Source organism: Lampetra planeri, chromosome 53 (assembly GCF_965212315.1).
Source record: "Lampetra planeri chromosome 53, kcLamPlan1.2.h2, whole genome shotgun sequence".
Taxonomy (NCBI): Eukaryota; Metazoa; Chordata; class Hyperoartia; order Petromyzontiformes; family Petromyzontidae; genus Lampetra; species Lampetra planeri.
In genome coordinates, this window is record NC_136159.1 from 738,959 (window position 1) to 764,852 (window position 25,894).

General features: G+C 48.3%; 1 protein-coding gene across 2 annotated transcripts in view; it reads left to right on the plus strand.

Annotated features, from left to right (window-relative positions):
* The window catches only part of AP3B2 (adaptor related protein complex 3 subunit beta 2), a 29,251-nt gene extending 3,971 nt beyond the window's left edge, over window positions 1-25,280 (plus strand). For both annotated transcript variants that reach the window (XM_078617419.1, XM_078617420.1), the window contains exons 5-28: window positions 1,044-1,139; window positions 2,970-3,130; window positions 3,991-4,057; window positions 5,153-5,335; window positions 6,760-6,933; window positions 7,860-7,957; window positions 9,905-9,959; window positions 10,462-10,533; window positions 11,136-11,198; window positions 12,378-12,510; window positions 13,130-13,239; window positions 14,320-14,496; window positions 14,992-15,178; window positions 15,931-16,049; window positions 17,681-17,786; window positions 18,022-18,160; window positions 18,613-18,760; window positions 19,179-19,251; window positions 20,007-20,113; window positions 20,679-20,910; window positions 21,431-21,515; window positions 22,530-22,627; window positions 23,878-24,016; window positions 24,990-25,280. In XM_078617419.1, coding sequence (XP_078473545.1) covers window positions 1,044-1,139; window positions 2,970-3,130; window positions 3,991-4,057; window positions 5,153-5,335; window positions 6,760-6,933; window positions 7,860-7,957; window positions 9,905-9,959; window positions 10,462-10,533; window positions 11,136-11,198; window positions 12,378-12,510; window positions 13,130-13,239; window positions 14,320-14,496; window positions 14,992-15,178; window positions 15,931-16,049; window positions 17,681-17,786; window positions 18,022-18,160; window positions 18,613-18,760; window positions 19,179-19,251; window positions 20,007-20,113; window positions 20,679-20,910; window positions 21,431-21,515; window positions 22,530-22,627; window positions 23,878-24,016; window positions 24,990-25,143 — 2,976 coding nt within the window. In that variant the 3' untranslated portion in view covers window positions 25,144-25,280. The remainder of the gene's footprint in view (window positions 1-1,043; window positions 1,140-2,969; window positions 3,131-3,990; window positions 4,058-5,152; window positions 5,336-6,759; window positions 6,934-7,859; window positions 7,958-9,904; window positions 9,960-10,461; window positions 10,534-11,135; window positions 11,199-12,377; window positions 12,511-13,129; window positions 13,240-14,319; window positions 14,497-14,991; window positions 15,179-15,930; window positions 16,050-17,680; window positions 17,787-18,021; window positions 18,161-18,612; window positions 18,761-19,178; window positions 19,252-20,006; window positions 20,114-20,678; window positions 20,911-21,430; window positions 21,516-22,529; window positions 22,628-23,877; window positions 24,017-24,989) is intronic.
* Window positions 25,281-25,894: the final 614 nt, after the last annotated feature.

Consider the following 25,894-nt stretch of genomic DNA (forward strand, 5'->3'; position numbering starts at 1 on the left):
CGCGCTATTTCATGTGAAGTGCATCTGCTGTACATTTGTTTAGTCTGCATTGTAGGTGAAATGGGAGGGTGGGATGATTTGTGAGTCTCAGTGTATTTTCAGTAAACACGTGTTGCCCTGTCTGGAGGTTGTTGTCGTGCATACAGAGCTGGTTCTCGAACCTTCCCAAGGGGAGGGTGGTCCTGAAATCTCGAACTTAAAAAAATATGGCCCGGCATTAATGTTTAGAAAAAAATGCAATACATTTTCTCTATATATCAATAAAATACCACTTTTTGTGGTCTCAGGGGGGGCGGGGGGGTGATTGCCCCCATTGGATTTGCCGCCGAGTGAATGTTGTTTGGAACTTTCAAAATCAGGCCACGGCTTAAAGGATGTCCTTTTGGGCTTCTCATTTGATATTTGGTTAAAGCTCACATCCGTTCATCATAATTAATGCAATTTAACTTGCCCATTGCAATCAATCAGGCCCTATGCATCATCTACACGCGTCATTGTTAAATTGCATTTGAATTAGTTGATGCGCTTAATTTCCTTGAGTGTCTTTCTTTTCACAATGAGACAAGTAGTCTCTAACTCTGAAACTTGAGCGGCCCAGTGAGAGTGAGCGTGTGAGCGTGTGAGCGAGTGAGCGAGTGAGCGAGTGAGCGAGTGAGCGAGTGAGCGTTACGCAGTCCTGCCGAGAACTGAATGGGAACGAGTATTGTGTTGCTATCGCTGCAACCTGGAATGCGATACGGATGCACCTGCGTGTGACGTTCTCTGCACCTGGACGCGGCATTTGCCTTAATAATCTTAACTTGTAACACGGCGCCATGCAATATTCGCTCGCTGCCAAAGAAAGAGAACAACTCGGAGGCGCGAGGAGCCACCGACGAGAGGGAAGATGGCAGCCAAGCGGTGACGTGGCGCCAAATTCGTTCACGTCGTTTTCCTTCCACGTGTCTACACTTTGTATCACGCGGAGCGGGGGGAGGGTGAGTTAATCTGGGATGGGAGTAATAACGTTGGTGATCGAGAACTTCTCTTGCTGTGCTTCTCAGGTGAAGAAGCTGGTCTACGTATACCTCGTGCGCTACGCAGAGGAGCAGCAGGACTTGGCCCTTCTGTCCATCAGCACATTCCAAAGGGCTTTAAAGGTAATCGTGATATGGACTTTGGTGCTTTTCATCGCAGAATATTACTGGAACCCCAACTGTCTGGTGACGTTTATTCGTCCCACCCCATTAATAATGTAGGAAGCGTGTACACGGGGCCGGACCGTGTTTCAGTCTAAACTGGATACGTTGATTGGCGACGCTGCTGCTGCCTTGCCAGTGGTGCACAAGCACAACTAACAAACAACTCGAACGCGTTCGTCGGTAACACCGTGGCCCTGAAGGAAAAGAATGAACATGTGACGCTTCACGCGTTGGGCCTTCTTCGTGTGGTCTGTAGAAAGGCGTTGTGAGAAACATCGCCGACTATATATAATTTTCTTTTAAGACCACGGAGTTATTTAAAGATGTGAGTTTGTTCGTCTTCACTTGGATTGATAAACTTATTTTTTTGTGTTACCGGTGACCGCATGAAAATAACGGTGTGAACTGGTTTCCCGCGCACAGACATGTCTGGAAATAAACAAAGTTCCTATCTTTTTAACCGAAAAACCGAGAGAGTTGCCACATTAGTGTGATGGCGGAGCATGGTTTGCACACTGGACTTGTGGTCCAACGTAGAAGAGTAGTCCAAGTATTCTCCACAGGTCCCTCTAATGGAGGCCCTTCCCCCCCCCCCCCCCCCCCCCCCATGAGTGGCATAGGAGTGAGCAGGCAAGAGGATTGCAACTTCGGTTCCATCTGCAGAGATGCAAAACAACGTGGACCGTTCTTAAAATCACGTTCCCCTCCCCCCACCTTTGTCCCACCCATCGGTGTAAATGGGTACATCACATTTCATCAAACGGCAGGTCACGTTGTGGGGTAAAGTGTGGGCATGACCTACCCCTTCCAATATGTCTGGTCAGCGTGGAAGAGCAGATCAAATACCCTCTAGAGCTGCCTCTAGTGGAGGCCCTTCTGCCAGCAGTGGTGTCAGTAAGAAGGCAAGCAATTGCAGAGCTGCACCTTTACCTTTTGACTGAGAAACGAGGGCCAATGTAACACGTGCTTTGTACGTTCTCACGGGCCAATCGGTGCATTCATTACGAACATTCCACTAGAGACTCACCAGTTCCTGAATTTCAGAATCGAAAAACGGTTACGGGTTGTCATTTCACAATGCTGGTTTTTACAGTTGAAGCTTGGCACTGAGAGACACGGAGATAGACACACAGACTCGGACCAAGACACGTACGCATTTCTGTCACCAAAAATGTTCCTGAATTATCTCTTAAATATGTGAATAGTCATGAGTAACAAGAGTTGTCTTCACTCAACGACTCAAGCATTCTGAAAATGCAGTCACCAGCTAAGACCAGTCAAACATTACAGCTGCCCTCTCTCTGCGCTCTAAAGAAGTGGCCATTGTGTAAACGTCATCCAACTGATTATAAATCAGTGTCGGTCACGACTGGGGAGGCGTTTATAATCTGCTCGCGTCCATGAATGATTGTTGGGTTTGGCCATGTAATGATCTCGCCAAATTTGGGTCGTTAAGACCCTCTACCACCCGACACGGCCAAACACATTCAATCGTCAGGTGTACAAGCATTTAACAGCTCCGCCAATTGTGATGATTTTTTTTTTCAGCTCACTCACCGGTGACCTGGATAATTATTTTTTATAGCTGGCAATTGGCTACGACATTTCGTTTCAAACGGCATCAGGACAAGATCCGGGATAGAACAAAATCCAGGACGACACACAGTTGGCCAGACCATTACGTGGCCTAAAACCACAATCTCTCATGAATCAAGATATACGTTTTCTTACAACCGTTTATTTTTTTATTTAAAGTGTCCTACGTTGTTGCCATGCTATTGCTCGCAGGACCCAAACCAGTTGATCCGAGCGAGCGCGCTGCGCGTGCTGTCCAGCATCCGAGTGCCCATCATTGTGCCAATCATGATGCTCTCCATCAAGGAGGCGGCCTCTGACATGTCGCCGTACGTGCGAAAGACAGCGGCACACGCCATCCCCAAACTCTACAGGTAAGAATAGCAGTGGCAGTATTACCGGCAATAATGTTAATGACAATAAGGTTTTATATCGTAGTGTCATTTATGCAGCTGCATCGCACACAACACTGGGCAATTTACAGCACATGGAGGTGCATACATTTTAGGTTTATATTAGAAACTGCTGCAACACAGTGTGATTTGTGCCTCAGAGAGGTCTCGGGGCGGCTGTGAAGGCGTCCGAGTGAGAGATTTCCCTTCATTCACTGCGATTAGCTTCGCATTTTAGCCACGCCGTTCGAGACCCATTCAGGGGGGTGAAAAGGGCGCCCGTTGCTGTAATGACGATGTCTCAACGCGAGGTTGCACTGTGCAAATATAGCAGATCACGGCCTACACCCTGTAGGCTTTTGGCAGTGTCAAAGGGGTTGTGTACTGTGGACTTGAGGGTCATGGGGACAGCATTTGAGTGCTTTGTTGTTTTGTTTGGTATTGTTTATAAATGCTTAGCGTTGGTAGATCACTTTCACGGGAAGGCCAATAACATGACAAGGTTTTTCTTTCTTAGAACACCAAATTTTCAGAGGTCACTCACAACAGCCCCACCTTGTGGAAATGTCACGAGCCGCCACTGCTTGTGCACGTGACAATTTCATCCGTTTGGTTGCCGAGTGGTGGAGCGTTCTTACAGACACAACTTTGACCGGATCATTATGTAACCTAATCAAAAAATGTAATTTGAAATCATCTTTCTATGCAACCGCAAGTTCCAAACCAATACTCTGGAGTATGTAACCGGTGTATATTTTTTACGTTTTGTAACCATGGCGTGTCTGCAGAAAGCTGGAAGGTGGTGGAATGTTTGAATGCGTGTTTTGTTATTGTGCCTGCAGTCTCGATCCAGATCAGAAGGATCAGCTGATAGAAGTCATCGAGAGGCTGTTGGCGGATAAAACGACGGTAGGTGGCTGTGCTGAATGTTTTATCTCACTCGTTCAAACCGAAACAAACAGTCCTGGCCAAATGACCCAAGTAGGATGGTGGGGACCCTCTTTGTTTCCAAGATAAACGACATTTCCTTAAAATGCATAGCCATGTAATCCTTGTTCTTCACAAATCTAATCTCATTTTGTATCAATATAGCGCCTTTAGTCAAGGCGCTTGACGTAGTCTGAAAAAACGGTGACAGAATGGAATGGTTTAGATGGCGGGGGGCGTGCATGGGTAACCGCAATCGAGGAGTACTTATGGTTCACGAAAGGGTAGGGGAGGGATGGGAAGGAGTGGAGGGGTGAGGGGATGGAAGATGAAGAGAATGGGCGATAGGTGAGGCTTTAAGGGAGGAATGGAGGGAGGTTAAGGAGGGGGACTTAATGTACAGGGAAAGTTTATTCCAGTGGAGGGAAGTCCAGTTTATATTTTTTTAAATCTCACATTATCTGCCTCGGACCATTTAACAATTTTATGCAGGAATCAGTTCCTTAATGCAGCTTAATGACAGCATCCAAACCTGTGAAGGAAAGTGGGCTTGGGCAAGACGTGCCGCCACTACAAGGGATGATGGACGAGGGTGAAGAATAATAGAATGTTTCCTCTGGTGATTGTTTTGTGCACGTTTCACCGTGTGTATGTGTGCGCGTTATGTTGCCATTACTGCGTGCCTGTGTATTTAACACACGTTTTCACGAACAATGCCACAAGCCAAACATCTTTTTCTAGTTAGATTGCATGTGTTTTGTGTGTATGTGTGTGCTTCTCGTAGTTGGTTGGGAGCGGTAGTGTCGTGGTTAGAGCACTGCGCTATAGAGCTAGTGACCAAAGTTTAATTCCCGCTCGTGGCCGGCACCATTGATGAATATTTAAACCGGTCCTGGGCCCTCCCCTAGGTCGGTTCAGCCTCAGATATGTGCCTGGTGCGGTGTGTAAACATCAGCATTGAGACGAAGGCAGCCGGGCGTCGTGTTGGCCACCCACCCCATTGTGTACCGTGCCGGCCTTAAAAGGTGCCCGTTAACAGCGCTGTTAAAGGCTATGCGGGTGATCTTTGTCGTGTAGTTGGTGGCAGGGAGTGTGGTGATGGCCTTTGAGGAGGTTTGCCCCGAGCGCATTGACCTGATCCACAAGAACTACCGCAAGTTGTGCAACCTGCTGGTGGACGTGGAGGAGTGGGGCCAGGTGGTCATCATCAACATGCTGACCCGCTACGCTCGCACGCAGTTCCTCAACCCCAATCAAAACGTGAGTCCCTCCGTCCCTCCGACAGGCGACGCTGCCAAGGGTCGCGTGACCGCCATTTCATTTTCGGGGGGTGAAGTGGCCGAGCGGTCTGCGTTCGCCGCTTGCTGCAGGGCTTTGCGGTTCCAATCCGGTGGGCCGCCCTGGTTCATACTCGGGGCGCATTGACGGTAGATGACCGCCCGCTTCTCGGTGGACGTTCAAGATCCCGTGCTGTCACTCGAAACGAGTCGGCCATTGTGTGTCTGATGTTTTATTATTATATCGCTGTACATTGAGTTAACATATATAAAGCTGTCAGTCTTAATTTTGAATGTAAAATAACAAATGAGCAAAACTCCGTTCTGTCTCTAATAATAAATGAATAAATAGTTTCGTCCACGAAGCTCTCGGTTTGCCAAACCAATATTGTCCAAGAGTATTTGTTTACGCGAGTGTACACGGGACCCATTTCGATCTTCGGGGTCTCCTGAGCAGAATAGTCATGTTGGCAAGAGCACTCCATATCACGCAAAAATCAATATGGTACACACTCATTATGCGTTGTGGAGCATTATGGATAAAAACACATGTCGGAAAAACTCCATTGTGTGTCCACATTTAAACAAAATATGTTATAGTCCAACACCCTCTTGGCTTTGCAGACCAATATTAGTTTGAATTAAATGTTTAATAGGTGACATCTCGGGTAAGGGCCCTTCTTCATAGCACACGGTGTGGTACAGTCTGTTCTCCTGTAACGCCGCGTGTTTTCAAAACGCAAATTGGACATAGCGCTCAATCTTTGAAGAAGCACATTTTTTTAGATGCGAATTCAATATAATGTGATTGAGTGAACAGGACTATGTCGCGCGAATCGGAATAAGCAGTTGCGTGGCTGCCTTGGCGTAGTATAACACAAGGCAGGGGGGATGCTGCTGGTTGCTTCGAGATGCTACCCACGTGCCTCCATCTTTGTTCAGCCTGCGTACGCATCTCACGTGTTATTGCGGACTGTGCTGTACCCTTTATTATATATTACTATCCGGAAGTAGCCGGCGTTGCCCAGGCGAAAAATGTATTTAAAAACTTCTCTTAAAAACATTACATATACATACGTAAATACTAAGATATTGTGAAGGCCCGGTGGGCCGTTTGTCCATTTCTCCACCAGAAAAATTACAAGAGGCTTGCAAAAGTCCAAAAAGTTATAGAAAGTGGGGGGGTAAATATTTGATATAGAAGGTTTCCGAAAATTATCGACCTCCCCCTCAAAAAATATTTGTTCCCCCGCGTAGGTATATATACCTACACACCCTACATACAACAGAGTGAGTAGTATCTAGTGATTCTACAGTAGTATCTGGCGCTACAGGAGTATCTACTGACTTTACAGTCGTATATATTGACTCTGTAGTTGTTTCTACCAACTCCTGCTCCTCCTGCAGGAGTCCCTGCTGGAAGAGAACAGCGAGAAGGCGTTCTACGGCTCGGACGACGAAGCGGCTGAAGAGAAAGCGAGCGACTCCCCCCTGCCCAAGAGCAAGCCCTACATGATGGACCCCGACCACCGGCTGCTGCTCAGGAACACCAAGCCCCTGCTGCAGAGCCGCAACACGGCCGTGAGTTTGGACCGCGCCGGCAGCAGCACGCCGTTGTGTCTTTGACCGCAGCGATTCGGTGCGTTTGGTAGAGCCGCCCCCTCCTTTACGAGGCGACGAGCGACTTTTGCGTCGCATCTCGTCTCCGATTAGAACGGTTGGCTACGTACGGTGGGAAAGAAGTTCGGCATACATATGAAGCCCCCGCCCCCACCGTGACAGCTGTCCCCGTGTCGTACAGGGTGACTCGGCACCTGGCCTGAAAGCAGGAATTGGTCTGCTGGTAGGGGGTGATGGTTGCTGCTGATCGCTGCTGTGTCATGCCAATTGAGTAATTGGTGGGTAATCTTTCACTTTTCACTAATTAGGAACATGACGCTGGCACACAATGGCCTGCTCGTTGCGAATGACATCAGGAAATCTTTTTAACGTCCACCATGAGAAGCAGACTGCATGTCGTGTTTGTACGATTAATACCACGGCTGTAATAACCAGGGTGACCACCAAGCTCAAACTGCGAACCTCTACAACAAGCGGCGAGCACGCTCCAGCTGAGCCCCATCACCACCTTTGTGGATGACCCCTGGAGTCCGTGTGGTGGAAGTTGGTGGTGGTGATGGTGGTGGAGGTATGGGGAGCGGTAGTGTAGCGGTTAGCGCGCTGCACTACGAACCCGGCGACCCGAGTTCGATTACCGCTCATGGCCAACATCAGTGGCGATTATCTGAACCGGTTCTGGGCCTCCCCTAGGTCGACTCAGCCTCAAATGAGTATGTAAACGTCGCCGCTGGGGAGACGAAAGCACCCGGGCGTGGTGTTGGCCACCCACCCCCTCGTATCTCGTGCCGGCCTTCATAGGTGCTGCTAACAGCACTTGCCCCAACAGTCCGTTAAGGCTGTATGGGGGCTGTTTGTCATTGGTGGTGGTGATGGTGGTGTTGTTTCAGGTGGTGATGGCCGTGGCTCAGCTGTACTTTCATTTGTCACCGAAAGCTGAGCTTGGTGTAATCGCCAAGCCCTTGGTGAGGCTTTTGCGGAGCCACAGGTGAGCTGCCCTTTGGCTTGGAAAGCTTTCTTATTGGTATTAATATTATTATGTTCACACACTATTTGCCCAGGAAAGCCTTGCTGACTCTCAACACTTTCAGGAGGGTCCTGACAATTTTTTTTGCATTAAGGGGCGACAGTGCAATATGCAATACCAATTCACCCACTCCAAGACGTCTGTAAGTTGCAGGGCTGGTGTCCCATTCACCGCTGAATCTCGGAACGCTCAAGCAGTTGGCGCTAAATTTTATTTAGAGAGGCCGTGCGGAAGGGCGTGTGGCACACTTCTATGCCACACGCCCTTCCGCACGGCCTTTTACTTCCAATTCCGTTCGGAATGGATTCGATGACGTACACGCACACGTACGTCATCAGAACGGGAAAGGGTTAAATGATTTGCATGTAATTCTTCAGCATTGGGATGTTTTGGTCAAGAATCAAACCCAGGCCCTTCTTGCTATCGGTCACAAGTGATACCACTGCACCACCTTGCCGCCAATGTTGATTCTTAATGTTACGACAACACGGATGGGCTGCAGCTAATGTATTGTTGAAAGCAATAGGCCTGATGTTAGTGTCCATCTCTCAAATATTCCCGAGACGGAGCTCAGATTTGAACAACGGTATTGTTCGATGATTTGTCAGTGGATGACACGTCGATTATGTCTTGTTACTCAGTTCTTTGCATTGTATATGTTAATATATTGTTTAAGTTAACACGTGTTTGTTGTTTGTGTTGTTCATAAAAGGTGCAACAGTGCATACTCTCATATAATAAAACGTTTGCTCATTGTATACTGACCTGTAGTTTTACAATGTTTCTTTCTATAATTCTCCTTTGAAAGACTAAACTTGGTGGGATTTCACCTTGTTTTTAAAATAGACAATGTGGTGAGGTTCTAAAAGCCCTTTGTGGCATTCGCCAATTTGACAGCTCGGAAATGTGTGAATGTATCTTGTGATTACATTTAAATATAGAATCTCTGCTCTTGGTATGCAGCTCGGTGAAGTAGCCAGAGGGCCGCACTCTCACTCGGTAGGACACGAGTACAAAGCAGAGGTCGCAAACGGGTTTTGATTCCTTACCCGTACCCGGCCGCACCAGGGTCGCAAAACGGGTACCCGTACCCGGCTGATACCCGTACCCAGCCGGGTACGGGTACCTGATTGCGACCTCTGGGATGAAGCCATGTTGCAGGCGCGGGTGGGTTGATTCTAGGAACTTGAATTGTGAGAAGAGACAAGACGTTGGGAAATGAGTGACAAACGGTTACTCACCAGTGACTCACGTCCTACCCGTACCCGGCCGCACCAGGGTCGCAAACGGGTATCGGGTACGGGTATCGGGTACCCGGTTGCGACTTCTGGTACAAATCCAGGTTGGGGGTTGACTGAGCCCATCATCATCCCTGGCGGGATCCGCTTGGCTGGACTGCAGCAAGGCAATAGAATGGTTGAGATGAGATGTGATGCCAGGCGGTATGGGACTCCGAGGCAATTAAGTAAGTGCCCTGTACATGCAAATGAAGAGATTTCTTGCTCAACTGAGCATTGAGGCAAAGTGTTAATCTCAATTTTACATTTCTGCACCGGTGGAAATTCCACATTTATATGGGGGGGTGAGTATCCATAGGGAAACCGCTGTTGACTACCCCAAACGACGCCGGAGTGATGATGGGCTGAGTCAACCCCCAACTCGGATTTAAACTCAAAACCTTCCCATTGTGAGAAGCTGGCTCTACCGCTGAGCCACTGATAGAGGTGATCAGCAACCTACTTTCTGTACTGTTATTTGCTGGCCTTTCTCATCGGTTGGTGTGTCTAATGTTCCACCACCATCGTCTCCACTGGCATACACCACCTCGCGGTCATCCCATTGTCTTTAACACGTGTGGGATATTGTTGGCTCGCACTGTCACTCAGCCTATCCCTTGTATCCTCACAGGGAGGTGCAATACGTCGTATTGCACAACATTGCTACCATGACCATTAGAAGAAGGGTAAGCTCCTTTGTTTCATAGTGAATTATATTCTGTGCAATACAAAGCTCTACTCTAATGAATGTCATTGCCTGGTGGTGCTCCACAGCAAAGCATCGTGGTTTTTTCGTATGCTTTTGCATTGAACGGGGTCCCATTGTTTATATGGAATGCTCTTGCCAATAACATCCGGAAGCCCAGCAGCATTTCTTTGAACAAGGCTGACTCCACTGATGAGACCCAGAAGGTCGAAACTTGTCCAGCGTTTCCTTGCTTACATACAAATGGTGCTGGATAATATTGGTCTGCAAAGCCACTTGGCCAATGGATTATAGTAATATATGTTTATCTGTTTGCAGAGAGACAAAACAGTGCCCTGCATACATTCGCATTTATGAATAATGAATGTTTAGAGTTTTAATGGTTTTTATATCAATTTATCGCCAAATGTTTTTTCTTTGATAACTCTTGGTTATATTGAAACACACTGGCTGTAAAATGGACGTGTGTGGCTTGGTTGCAGGGTATGTTCGAGCCTTACCTCAAGAACTTTTACATCCGCTCTACAGACCCAACACAGATCAAAACTCTGAAGGTACCAACGCCATCCTCGTAATCATGAACAGTAGGGAGCAGTGAACCGTAGGTTACCCCATTCCTCTCTCTGATCCAGATCCAACTGGATTTTAATGTCACTGATCCTAAGCAGTTGGCTGAGTGCCAAACACTTTGAGCAGACTGCAGTACCACGACTACTAGTGGCCCAGCTGTCCCCCACTTGTGGCGGAGATTTTTCGCTGTTCGACTCCGGCAGGCCGCCCTGGTCATTGCTGCGGGTGGATGAACCAACGAATATACGCGTCGTCCGCTTCGCAGCGGACGTTAAATATCTCGTTGACATCGCACGAAAAAAGTGGGCCCGTCGCTTGCCGGCATCACGGTCCACATTTGGGCACATTTGAAAAATGACGCTGCAGATTACTCAATTAGGATTACATACAGCAACTGAGATCTGCTACAGACTGAAACCCAGCAGCGCCTTCATTCATGATAGCTTTGCGCTATAAGGATGCTAGATTATAGATATATTTCATAGGTATCCTGCAATGAAAGTGTAAATATGATATATTATTTTTTGCTTTTAATTGTACTGTGATTTCACCTCCGTATTTGTTGGCCGCCTGTGTCCATCTCCAGCTTGAAATTCTCACCAACCTCGCAAGTGAGACCAGCATCTCGATCATCCTGCGAGAATTCCAGGTGAGTTACTGCATTGGCAATCCACACAATGAGTGGGCTTCTATAGGAGCATGTTAGGCAGGTAATGTTATGTTGTCATTCCGTGATTTTTTTTAAACTTACAATTGTTCTTCAACAGAAATAAATCGGCTCTAGCATCCTGTAAATCACCGGACTTGTGTGTGGCCACACTCTGAATCCCTCCCCTCTCCCTGCCGCCTGGGAAAACAGACGCCGCTCCGTGCAGCTCACTTCTGCTTGCTCCGTATCTCTTCTCCATCTCTTCCCTACCCTCCCATCATCCTCTCTCATCGGCCTCTCTTCGCTGGGCCCCATCATTCCTCCTCCCCTTCCTGCACTGGCGCTCCTCCTCCTTTCTCCCTGCTGCTCATCTTGAGCCGTGTCTGCCCTGCGTCCCGGCATTCCTTCCCTCTCCTCCCTTTCCCGTGGTGTGCCATGGGTAGACTCTTTTGTTTGTACTTTCTGGACCATTTTTTGTCATTATTTATTTGACCATAAACAACCACGGCTTCATAAAGACTTTGCGTTTTTTCCTGCGCAAGTTCTTTTCCTTGCCGCTGGTTGTGGGGGACACCATCACCACTGCCCCGTGCTGCCGCGTCTCATTTAAAAATTACGTCCATTGCTCCATCGTTCCACGGTCCTCGCGGTGACACTGCCCAAACGTGTGACGGCCTCGGCCCTGTGCTTGAAGATGCTTTTGCTGGGGGCATGGATAATGTTTGAGTTTGTGAAGATTTGACATTGTGCAGCTGGATGGCACGTTGAGTTTGTTCCAATAAAAAAAATACCCGCAAATGTAACTTGCTGACCCGCCCATACCGGAAATCTGAAAAACAGCTTCATGGCTTATCGGATTTCTCCTGCAGTCTAAATCAAGATTCTGATAAAGATTCCGAATTGGGATTATGCCTCGTAATCATTGCCTCCTCCTGGCTGACTAATGCATGAGGTTGCTTATGCAAATGAGAAGGATCATGGTCTCTTGACTTATCACCTGGTTAAACAAAATAAACTTGAAAATAGAATGTTCATATATGTTATTCACTTTAGCAAGGGTTTATTACGTTCTATGAAATGTTGTATTCTGTTGGCTGAGTGGAATTGTGTTTTGACGTTATTTTGAGTTCATTCAGTTTGAAGACTCAAGCTCTCTTGGTTGCTTGTTCATTTTGGCAGACTTACGTGAAGAGTCAGGACAAGGCTTTCGTGGCTGCCACCATCCACGCGATTGGCCGATGTGCGACCAACATCTCCGAAGTGACGGACACGTGCCTGAATGGCCTCGTGGGTCTCCTCTCCAACAGGGACGGTGAGATGCCTCTGCTCTTCTACTCGAAGCATAACAACAACGACGATGATCTGTTTGATAGAGCGAGCCTCCTTTAAAACTATAAAACTAAACTATTTTTTTTTATTCACCAGGTAAGGCCCACTGAGCTATGTAGCTCTTTATGAGAAGCAACCTGGCCACAAATGATAGCCCAACGAAGTGGCTTATTGTGTGGAAAGTTCTAGCAGCCAAACGCTCTAAAGACATGTTAATTCTCAATGGGGAGGGAAAGAACTGGAGGACCCGGAGAAAAATCCATGCGCCCATGGGGAGAACATGATCTCACAGGAACAACCAGTCAGATTTTCGATATTAACCATTACAAAATCCTGTTTTCTAATTTGATTCTAAATAATCTGGGCCATTGAGTAACATTATTTACATTTTGACTTAAAACTTTTGTGACTGCACGGATTCATATTCTTTGGTTCTTTCGGTAAAGTCATGTAGACAGACGATAGGAAAAAAACACAAATAATTTGTGTTTTTTCTTTTACCGAAAGAATATTATATACATTATTCAGCGTGTTTCACTGCTGCTATTAGCATTGTCACCATAAGCAGCAGTGACACTTATGTGCTCTCCCTCTCTCTGCAGAGTCTGTTGTGGCCGAGAGCGTGGTGGTGATTAAGAAGTTGTTGCAGCTCCAGCCGTCCAAACACACCGAGATCATCAAGCACATGGCCAAGCTCCTGGACACCATCACGGTCAGGACGGCCCCGCAACAAGCGTGCACTACCTGCGTTGATTCTAGTTACATTCGTGCGTCTCTGCTGGGCGCGCACGCGCGTGTAGTGAGCGACTTCCGAGACACGTCGAGTAGAAGGCTTCTTATTTACTAAGAGCAGGCGGGGCGATACGCTTGGTAACGCGGCTACACATAGGCTGTGCAAACACGCAGCCCATCTCCGTCGTCCACTACGCGAGCTGCCAGAACCTTCTAGACCCTTCGGGATGGTTCCCGGAGCTTCTCGACTGACTCCGCCCTTCACCTTTACCCCAGACACGCCCCCCTTTTAATAAGGCATTATGTCATGCAGCCATAACCGTAATTACTCCTACAGGCCGGCAGGTGTCACCCTGTCATTATGCTTAATTTTCCAGTTATATTTGAGTTGGGGCACATAACTAGGCCTGTTATCCACTCCGAGGCAGCACCTTGCTAATGCCCTGCAGAGAGTGTTCATCTCATGTCAATCAAACCAAACGGTTTTAATTTGCTCAGATTCATTATAATATTTGTGTGTGCATTCGTTGGTTACCGGACTTCTACAGTCCAACCAACTCGCTCCACTTAAGAATTAGGTTTTAATGAATGTCACAACGTAACGGGTGAGCATAGTTGTAGAGAATGTTGATCATAATGCCTCCTTCCCAAATTGTGCTAGTTTCTAAATAAAAATGTCTATTTACACATCCCATCAGCTGCACTGCCTTCGAGGAGTGCATCGTATCAGCAGCAGTAGTTCAGTACAAGAAAACTATGAACCGATTTCGATATTCATTGTCTCATCAGCAGGTTTAGGCCAGCTTAATCCAATGCTGGTGCACTGCACCCGACGCTCATGGGCAAGAAACCCTTTCAAAAAGAAATGGGGTTACTTGTGGGTGGCTTAAACCTGGATGTGAACCCAGGATGCCAGTGGTACCGGCTTCCTGCTCCAATGGACAAACAACAGAGAGCCCGAATGGACGGACAGCTTCCGATTTAGTATCTCTACCGCCCCTCTTCCCAGTGTGCTGGAAACTAAAGACGGCATCTCCCGTACCCCTGTGACCCGTCACAGGTGCCCATGGCTCGGGCGAGCATCCTGTGGCTGATTGGAGAGTACTGTGAGCACGTCCCCAAGATCGCTCCCGACGTTCTCAGGAAGGTCGCCAAATCGTTCATCGGCGAGGAAGATATTGTGAAGCTGCAGGTGCTGAACCTGGCAGCCAAGCTTTACCTCACCAACTCGAAGCAGGTGAGGCTGTGCTGGGAGAACCGCTGCACATTTTACTTTTTTTAACCGAGTTATGGTAATGCAAACTAAACCCAGTGTTTGACGATGCTGTAAGTTTTTTTGGCCGGTGATGTGGCCGAGCTGTCGCGCGTTCGCCGCTCGCTGCGGAGGTTGGCGATTGCGAATCCGGCAGTGCGCCCTGGTTAACACCGCTTGTGTAATCGACGGTAGAAAAAAAATACACGGCCGGCTGGTTCGCAGTGAACGTTAACGACCGAGTGACGAAACAGAGCAGTCATCGTGTGCTGGTGACCTGCTGGATTCGAACCACGAACCTCTTAACAGGTGGCCAAGTTCGCCAGCGCAGGGCGTGTCACCGCCCCATGCCGGTGCCAGTGTGTGGAGGGTGTGGGCGTGTAAAATAAAATGTTCAAAAGTTGAATCTGTAGTTTTAACTCTCCCACAGCATAGAGAACCACGTTAGTATATTAAACTGCTTTCATTTTAACCTTTCAGACTAAATTGCTTACTCAGTACGTACTGAACTTGGCCAAGTACGACCAGAATTACGACATCCGGGATCGGGCACGGTTCATCCGTCAGCTCATCGTCCCGACGGAGAAAACGGGAGCCCTGAGCAAGTACGCCAAAAAGATATTCCTGGCTCAGAAGCCTGCGCCGGTGTTGGAGTCGCCGTTCAAAGGTACGAGGCAACGGTCGTCGGCGACTGACTCTCTGTGCTCTCCGAGTTTTAGGAGGGGGTGTGCGTGTTATCATCTGGACAATCCAGTTGTTTTCGGGAAGACGCGTTTTAAACTAGTTGTTCAGAATGCCCTTCGAGTCAGACGGGTATTCATAGCCGACACGTCGCCGCCCAGAGGATGGACGACACCGCCAGCCGTTCAGAATCCATCCTGAAGCGGCGTGTTCATCATCATCATCATCCACAAGGCGGCTCTCCACACTAACATTAATCTACCGATTATAAAAAACTTGTTTTTTATTACCCCAACATTTTGGGGTGTATCTTTCTCTCTGGAGGGCCTTGCAATCCGAAGAAGATGGTGAAATATCAATGTAGAGATGTGATAGCGAGCATACACTTTGAACTTCTTTGGACTATAGGGGTCTCTTTATCGGATGGTAGCAGTAGAGATTGATGTTTCTTCTCCCCCGTTGTTATAGAAGTGGAGTTGGATGGTAATAACTATCATGAAGCCTGGTATTTGGTTCCGAAAGCCTCACTGAGTGTCAAGACACTTGTCCCGGAGGGCCCTGCCACATTGTGATGTGTGCCCAATTCACTTATCCAGAGTTGGGTTTTTCATTTTGCCGATGATGATGATGAGAGGTGGAAATTATCCCAAAATTCTAAAAAAGATTCTAAACTATCCTTAAAAATGTGAAAATGTGACTTTGTTACCCGACTCATCCCTAGCGCGTTGCCGTTTTCAGACCGTGATCACTACCAGCTGGGCTCGCTGTCCCACATCCTGAACCTGAAGGCCACGGGCTATCAGGAGCTGCCCAATTGGCCCGAGACGGCACCGGACCCGTCCGTGAGGAACGTGGAGGTAACGTCACGTCGAAAACAACAGCTTGGCGAGCGGGTTATCGTTTGAGTTGTTAAATAATAATATTGATAGTAGTTTAGGACATTTGTTGACACGATCGTTCTTACAGCGCAAGGCTATCATAAAGGAAGGCGCCGCTGCTGCTGTGTTTCACAGACACAGTCTGCACTAGTTTCACAGTAGGGGCGAGGTTGCTGTGTGCACGATCCGATTGAGTGATGTGCAGGTATTTTTTTGTAATTTGTTCCGTGATGCCGGCACACAATGGCTCTCTCTTTTTATACGACGTCACGGCATTTTTAACGTCCCCTGTGAAGCAGATAGCACTTAAAATTGTACGGTGAACACACCATGCAGTATTAACCTGGGCGGCCTGCCGGATTTAGAAGCGGGAACCTCTGAAAACAATCGACAAAACTCGCTACAGCCGGGCCAGGTCACCGCCCCAGCGAAATGGATCAATAGACTTTCAAAATTTTTTTATAAAATAAACAAAGCTGCTGGCTTGGAAAGATTGTAACCACAAACAGGGGAAGTGCCTAAATAGCTTGGTGATATTTCGATTTAAAGCTTTCGTGACTGCAGGGATTCATCTTCTTGGTTCTTTCGGTAAAGTCACGTAGAAGGGAAGTAATAAAATAATAAAAATAAAACATATGTTTTATTTTTATTATATAAAACATATGTTTTATTTTTATTATTTTATTACTTCCCTTCTACGTGACTTTACCGAAAGAACCAAGAAGATAGCTTGGTGATGTGACCTTGTGGGATACATTGGTTCATGAGCACATGTGTGATTCAATGCCTTGTGGGCAGTGGGGAGCCGTAGCGGGAGTGCAGCGGTTAGCGTGCTGCGCTATGAACCCGGCGACCTGAGTTCGATTCCCGCTTATGGCCAACACCAGTCACGATTATCTGAACTGGTTCCCCTGGGCATTCCCTAGGTTGATTCAGCCTCAAGTAAGTACCTGCTGTGTGGTGTATATATATTGCCACTGGGGATACAAAGGCGCCCGGGCATGGTGCTGACCACCCACCCCCTCGTGTGCCGTACCGGCCTTCATACCCCAGCAGTCTGTTCCAGGCGACACGGGGGGGGGGGGTCTCTTGTCATATTCACGGCGTAGGAGTCGGGCGTTGTCCTTCGGGTTTGTTCCTGTCATGTGGGTTCTTATAGGAACAGTGTCGTCCAATTATGGGCCTGCAGACCCCATAATATTCTATCCCTCCAGCCTCTCCTATTGATGTGCTATGAAGAAGGAGCCATTGCTCAAAACGTCGCTTGTATATCTCTTTTCCTCCAAGGGCCACGGTGTTATGAACGAATATGTTGCATTTTTTTTGTTTTCCTACTTGTTCTTGTGCACCATTGTAGCAGCAATCGCCAAGTAATTCGATAACATTCTGGGCATTCCACACCCAGTGGGCAGCATTGGCGAGAGGTGAACTTGTGATCGTGCCGCCGCTATCGGGGCCTCTGCTGTCCGCTCACCATCTGCGCGTTGCACAAATCGAACGTCGAACCACTCGTAATATTTTGGCAACGCTCGCGATGAGAACGCGCGTGGATACTTTGCTGCAGGTTTAAGTCTCCGAAAATGGCAACTGTGGCTGGATTTTGTGCGCAGGTTCCCGAATGGTCTAAAGCGTCAACGAAGGAGAAGAAGAAGGAAAAGAAGGAAAAGTCGTTCTACTCGGAGTCGGAGTCCGAGGCTACGGAATCGGCCGACACCAGTGAGCAAAAAAAATGCGAACGTCTCCACGCGTTGTGTGTATGTTGAACTTGTTTCGCGCCGTGCTATTCGGAGGTGCGGGTGAGCGGGAGGAGACACTCCGGCCTGACACTGACTTGACGTTTGGAGACGGGGGCCCCGAACGTGGCACGGCAGGTTGTCGTCCTACAGCAGCCTCAATCGTCGTGGGTTTTGCATCCCCGGTGGGAAACGCCCGCGTTGTTTGTTGTGCGCAGGTGAGGATTCGGAGAGCGAGTCCGGCAGCGGATCTGGCAGCGGCTCCAGCAGCGAGGAAGGGGAAAGCAACGAGTCTGAGTCCGAGTCCGATAAGGAAGACGCCAAGACCATCAAGGTCAAGGCACACCACACTGACAGGTCTGTATTGCATGCATCTCTTCAGTTGTGCATTTGAACGGTGAATTGCATTTGACTTGTGTGTACGTATGTTGAACTTCTTTCGCACCGTACGTAGCCAACCGTGCTAATCGGAGGTGTGGGGGAAGGACGACAAACTAAACACACAAACATTTGGTCTGCGGGTTCTGTTGTCGTCATCCAGATAGCTGGAGCTATACACTTTTAGATTTAAATTGAAAAGTCATTTCTTTAGAACTGCATTGTTTGTTTAATTATTTGTTATTCCCCCATGATTAATTGAAGGTTGATGGGGTCGCAGGTCCAGAAAGGTTGGGAACTGCTGCTCTAGACTTTGGGTCCAAGAGCTCGTAATGAAGCCTTAGATAGAAAAAAACAAATGTTTTACATTTTCCGTTTTCTTTCGGGGGTTCTACATTTTCTGATATCATGCTTGAATGTGCACCTTGTAGTGACAAAAGTGAAGAGGAAACAAAGAAAGTTGCCGGTAAAACGGACGATTCTTCAGAAGAGAGTTCATCAGAAGAAAGTTCCTCCGAGATTTCGTCAAAAAGCGATTCCGAATCGGACGAAGCCCCCGTCAAACCGGAGAAGAAGCAGGTACGGCGACGCTGAGGGGCGGCAGGGCAGCGCCGTGGCAGCACGTGGGTGCCACGGCGAGGAGGGGCGAGGTTCGATTGGCGACTCGGTGACGTTTTGAGTGGAAGTTGTCCTCCCGCTGCTTTGCTCGCGTTTCCTGGAGGTTCACCAGTTTCCTCCCAAAGCTGAAACAACAAGATGCAATGTACCTGGTGTGGTTCAAACGTCACAATGCCGATGAATGACTCTATTGGGATTACACAACGTAACATTGCCCTCCCCTCTACTGTGAAACCGGTGCAGACACCGTCCCTTTCTGATAGCCGTGCGCTATTAGAATGGCGCCCACACTAAATGCACGAAGTTATCAAAGTGTTGCGAACACGTGAACGAGCACGGGACGTCGTGGGGTGATGTGTGTGTGTGTGCGCGCACACAGGCCGAAGTGAAGAAAGTGAAGAAGCGAAGTGGCTCGTCGAAGCAGGAGGTGTCGCTGCTGGACCTGGACGACTGTAAGCAGAGTCTCGCAGACATCACCTGACGCTGGATCTCTTGGGCTGATGGGTTTTGTCTATGTGATTAATATGTTTCTATATCTAAATCCACTCAGGCCTCCCGTATACCATGTGGCTGCCGTGTGGCCACCCCCCACTCTAAACCGCTTACCACGACCCCCCGCCCCCACCTCCGAAAACGGATGCTGCCCCTCTGTGCAGCAACATCGAGGCCCTTTGCTGCTATTTTTCCCATTACTCTTACATCGTTTTCCTCTTATTTTCCATTCTCTCTCTTCCTCGTTCCTTGTTATTTTTCCACGCGTTATATCCCTGTCTGTACCCCCCTTCCCAACGTGTGTCACGGGTAAATAATGAAAGTTGTATTGTTTTCTTCTTAAGTTTTTTCGGTAAAGTCACGTAGAAAGTAAAATAAAATAATGTTTTTATTTTATTTTACTTTCTACGTGACTTTACCGAAAAAACTTAAGAAGATGATTCCTTGCAGTCACGAAAGCTTCAAATCTAGTTGTATTGTTACTCATCTTTCCATTGGGGGTGACTCTTAATCACATTAACTACGACCGTACCATTGGGGGTGGCGTTTAACCACGTTCACAACCTCCGTACCATTGTTGGGTGGCGTTTAACCACATTCACAACATCCGTACTATTGTTGGGTGGCGTTTAATCACATTAACTATGAGCGGTACCGTTGGGGGTGGCGTTTAACCACATTCACAACCACCGTAATGCCTGTTGCCGTTCCGCAGTCGGCACGAGTCCCTCCGAGCCGGCGACTCCGGTCAGCCTCCTGCCCACGCACCTCGCCACTGACCTGCAGGGCCTGAGCATGGCCGAGAACTCGCCAACGATCGACGTGAGCTCGCTCGGACATCGGCACGCACGGGGCAGGGGTGGCTGGGGTGGGCCCTGCACCGCCAAATGCCCCTTTGGGCCCTCTCAAGTTGGCTCCTTCTTGACGGTGTCCGTCCCCGTGGTGGTGCCTCCCCGACCCCCATGAGATAGCTCCCCCGGCCCCTTGCGTCCAAAAGGAGCCGGACCTGTTCCAAACACACTCGGGGATGTGCTCTGGGGTCCTATGTTGATTCGTTTGCCCAAGCATCTGAAGATTCTGCATAAGGCAACCATATACACACGCACAGTGCGCGCAAAATGCGAGGGCCTCTCTGCAGTGACAGACGTGACCGAGATGCGTGTGTTGTTCGTGAGTGGTCGCCCGCCAGAGCTATTTGAAGGTCCTGTGCGACTATTGGGACGGAATCAGAATCTTTGTTTAGACTGGGGGAGGAATCCGATGAGCTATGAAGCTCTGCTTCAGAGATGTCCAGTATGGGCAGGGCAGCAAGGAATCGTTTCCCTTCCTCCTGGTTTTGGCGACTGACCTGTACCACCCCCACCACCCCGCGTGGCCCCTGCCGCAGGTGTCCAGCCCCATGTTCGTGCCCAGCAAGTCGCACGAGCTGCTGCACCGGCTGAGCGGGGAGGGGCTGGCCGCCGAGTACCGCTTCCCGCGCCAGGCCTGCATCTACAACGCCAAGATGGTGTCGGTGCAGATCACCTTCACCAACTGCGGCGACGCCACCGTCGAGAGCGTGCACATCGGGGAGACCAAACTGCAGCCGGGCATGAGCATCCACAAGTTCAAGGAGATCGGTGCGGCAACGATAGGGTTCACAAAAAAATAACAACAAAGTGTGTGACTTGTAGAAAAATCGAAACGGACAAATCATTATTTGCGATTGCAAACCCTGTTGAAACTTTACTGTTTCAATTTTACCAGGTAAGGCCCACTGAGCTATTTCACTCTTTTTCAGAAGCTACCTCACTTAGTATACAGGAGGTCGTGGGTTCGATCTCGACCCTACCCTGACACCTGCTGTATATTTTGAGTTTGCATGTCTCTCTCCCCATGGTCATGTGAATTCTTCTCCGAGGCCTCAAATTTTTCCCTCCACATTTAGAAACGTGCGTTTTAGAGTATTTGGTTGCTATTAATTTCTACACGACAAGCCACTTTGTTGAGCTATTATTTGTGGCCAGGTCGCTTCTGAAAAAGAGCTGTATAGCTCAGTGGGCCTTAACTGGCAAAATAAATACATTCTTCAAATAGTTTGGCTCATGACTCAGAGCCAAGCCGTAATGAAGAAGTCGGGCCTACGTGTTCTTTTTTCAGATGCCCTTCCTCCTGGCGAGACGGTGACTGCTTCTTTGGGCATTGACTTCTGCGACTCCACTCAGCCTGCAAACATTCACCTGTGGTGAGCCAGGCCGCCGTGCCACGGCGTCACGGGCACGCATCACGCAGTGCAATGCACAAGATGCACGAGAATCGTGCTAAGGCCAAGATGTAGGGTCCACAGAGGTTGTATCGTCCGTCTTCTAAATATCGTCATTTCGTGATTATCGCTGCTCGTTTACTTTGTAGTTTTCTGCAATAACATTTACGAGATAATGACAGTTAAAAGTAAAAAATAACAGCTACATTCACTTGAAAAAATAGCAAATGCCTATTTATGCTTTGTAAAACTGTTTTCAGAGTAAGTGACTGTACGATGGTTACGTGACCTCACCGTTGGTTTTATACGAGGTGTAGAATTAGGTGTAACATATTTACTCTGCCGCGCTGCCACCCCATACAATCATGAGTGGCGGGGGTGGCACCTCGCAGCAAGAAGGTGCCTGGTTGCCATTCCTGACTCGGGCACCTCTCTGCATGGAGTTCTCTGTTCTCCACTCCACCCCCCTCGATCCCACCCCCCTCCATTCTCCATGGGTTTCCTCCCATAGTTTTTTTTTTGTTTTTCAAGAGCCAAGGACACAGTGAGGACTATGAAAGGGAGGGGGCGAGACGGTGCATTGTAACAAGAGAGTGTCCAATAGTAATGGCGAGTCGCGACACCGCCGTGGTTAGGGAGCGGCCGAGAGCACCTGGGCTCGCCGCCCTGCCATGGCAGGGGCAACCATCAGGGACAAAGTATTCCATAGGGGCAGGGGGGGGTTCCTCCTATGGTTCAAAAGAAAACCACCCATACAATGTCATTTGTATTGGCCAGAACATCCCCATGCTGAAGTATCCCTGCAGATGACTCCGCTGGGAGTTACGGACAGCAACATCATCATCAAGCGCCCCCCTCCTCCTCACTGCCAAAGCTTGTCAGGACCCTCCTAAAAAGTGTCTTGAGACTCCGCAAAGCTCTGGGGTGTAAACTAGCATCGCAATGAAATGTACATTTATGAAAGAAAGTGAACACGGTCGTTGTGTTTCATTTCAGTACAAAAAATAGAAAGTTTCCTGTGAGCATCCAGACTCCTGTGGGTGAGCTGCTGCTGCCCGTCACCATGACTGAGAGTGACTTCAAGAAGGAACAAGGTTCACACCTCACTGCTGCTTCTTCTTCTTGCTGCTGCTGCTGCCGCCGAATCGTATTTACTCGTTTCGCTTGTAAATTGAAAACGCATTTCTTTAGAGCTGCTCTTTGTGTTTAGTTTGTTGTCTTTCCCCCGCAACTCCGATTTGCACAGTTTTCTACGTACGGTGCGAAATACGTTCAACGTACGTACGTACATACGTATTGTACCGACCGCTGATTTGTGTTTGGAGCTCTTTTTAAAAACCTGAAGTTCATGATGAGCGGCAGCTCGCTGACCGAGATGCCTAACTGGATCGTTTACTTCGTGCGTATCACGCATAGTGTTGTTGACGAATGTGAGTTTTTATTATTATTATTATTGGTGCTTGTGCACCACTGCCAACACGTAGCAGTAGCAGAATCGCCAAGTAATCCGCTTTGCCGTGGATCGTCACAAACACGCACGATGGCAGAGAAGATGGTACAAAGGCTGAAGAGAGCACAGAGAAGGATGGAGAGGCGCATGCTTGGATCTTGACCAAGAGACAGGAAGGAGGAGGGGAACCTGTGGATGAGAGAACGTATGCAAGTTGCAGATAGAAACAAAACGAGCAGGCGTGGGCAAGGCCCAACGCCCCAAGTGATGACGGCCCGGCGGTGGAGACTAACGACAGAGTCGCAGCCAAAGGAGGACACGCTCCTGAGAGGCCGATTTTAAAAAAAACAAGAATAGGCTTTACCCCTTCTGGCAATAAACAGGAGTTGTGTTAAAATGTTAAAACACCAGATATAAACCTTTTGCAAGGCATCAAGTCTGCATTAACCACATACACCTGTGGCCAAACAAACTTTGTCTTGGAAACTGATTGGCCTACACCAGAGACGGCCTTCTTTACAAGTCATGAAATTGGCTTGTGTGTGCAGCAGCTATATGGATGGTCACGTCGCCAGACCGTGTGCGAGATGCAGACACCTTGGGGAGGCCTTCATCCAGCATTGGATAGATCATGGCTGATTATGAAATAAATTCTATGAAAACCGAGTGTTAAATATTGTGTAAGATCGTCATCTTGACGCTTGGTTCCCATTTTGACGTTGAATTGTACAAGACTGTAACGCTATCATGGTAAATAGTGGTATAATTAAAGTAGCGTAAATAATAAATTACACTTGTTTAAATATATTCAGTACGAGAGCATTTGTCCTTATTTTATGTTTTTAACGTTCTATTTGTTCTTCATTGTCCTGTTTTTTTTTCTTTTCCTTCCAGGAAAACTGTCTGGCATGAATGAGACTTCCGCGAAGGTGGAGATGCCGGCTCACAACTTAACGAGCCAAGTTATTCGCCAGAAAGTGGCGTCTGTGGCGAATGTGGGCAGCGTGCCTTCGGGACAGAACAACCTACACAGGTGCGTGCGCTGTCGTGACACACTGCACCTCGCAACCAATCGTGACGCTTCGTCGTTCCGTGCTTTCTGCATTACACGACTCGCTTTCTCCCCCGGTGTTTCAAAGCACGTGACCCAAAACCATTTGTTTTCCACTCGTTTACCCAGGAATTGAATCTCATGGCTCCTTTTCAGGAGGGTCCTGCCAAGTTGTATGCAGTCGAGGGGCGACGTAATGCCAATTGAGTAATTTACAGGAAATGTTTCAGCATTGAGATGTTTGACCAATACCTGTTGCATTGTGTATACGGTAAAAACTCGTTATTTCGTAATTGGGAATAATTCTTTACGGCTGCACTTTCGGTATTTATACGGTGTATTAGTAATTCGCCATGAGTCGAATCCCCGTACCGAATGGTCCAATTTGGGCGTAGCACGTGGAGTGATGCCGCACACCACGACCGAAGCAATGACTCGGCCGAGTGGCGGCGTGCGTGGTGAGCGTTGGTGCAGACCCCTTGTTGCTTTGGACTTTACCTTGTGTGTGCACTCTGTGCAAGCCACAACCCTCTCGGCAGTGTCGTCTCCACCTACATGAAGAAGTAGTAGAAAGGGACCGAAGTCTCCAAAGATTTGAATATAATTGATGCAGGTGTGTCAATGCGTATGGTGTGTGAAGAGTTTTGAAAACAAATATGGGGCAGGAGTCACTGGGGGGGAGTACCATTGTACATAATTTGGAATATTGGATAATTCGGCAAGGCCAGAGCCCTATATGTGTCGAATTAACAAGGGTTTCTTGTATATTTAATTTTCCGGACCTCATTCCCAACAGATCTCTTTTGTAATACCGGGAATGCATTGTCGTGTGGAAGAGGAGCGACTTGTACTCCCGTCATTCAGAATCTTGCGGAAGGCTGTTCTCGGTGGCGGTACGTGACCAGTCAGGAGGACACGGGGCAAAATAATGCGGCGATGTTCCGATGTGTTGCAGATTTGCTGCCAAGACGGTGAGCTCCTCCAGCCTGCTGCTTGTGACTGTGGACATGAAGTCCGAGGGGGTAGCTCAGCTCTCCGTCAACTGTGAAAAAATGGTCGTCAGCTCCATGCTGTTTCAGGAGCTGAAGCAAGTGCTGTCCGAGCCATAACCGCGTCAACCCATATCAACTACCAAATCTCCCGGTGATGGGCAATTCTCAATCGGCTATCTACATCCGTTCCACGTTATTTAAGTATGAACATTTTGTTGTCAATTTACACTTCACGAAATCAATTTTAAAATTCACGTAAGTTATGTAAAACCAAATATATAAAAAAACGCCATTGAAAGTTTAAAGTGGCTAAGTAGCGTGTTTTAGGGTTGCGATCGCTCTAAGCTCGTGGGAAACTCCCCCCAGGGCTTCAGGGGTGAATGAATACGATCGGTCAGTCAGGTGCAGCACGCTCGCCTTTGCTAGTTGGGTAAAACTATCGACCAGAATGAAGTATTTCTCCACGCTTAAATCCATGTCATCGTCAGCCTTGGTCAGTCCACAGCTGGATGAATGCCTCCCCAACTTTGTCCCCATCTCTCGCGGTTCTTCTGCGCTGTAACAGTTCGCCTCACAGCTGCGACGCACGAGCCAAGCGCGTGGCTCCGCCTCCTCGGTGGACGTCCCCTCAGATCCATTCCATTACTTGGTGCCCGTGTCGTCGTTCTTGGCCATGGGCCATCTTTCCTGCTAGCAATGACGTCCTGCCAAAGCCCACTTGGTTTTCACATCTTGAAGGTGGTGTTTAACTTGTGTGTGTTCTCTAATCCACGCGTTCCTCTTCATTGTCTCTCAATGTGCATCTCTCCGTGCTCCTTTTGTCGACTCTTGAGCTGTTGTTCCATGTTTGTTGTCGTTCATCAGCTCG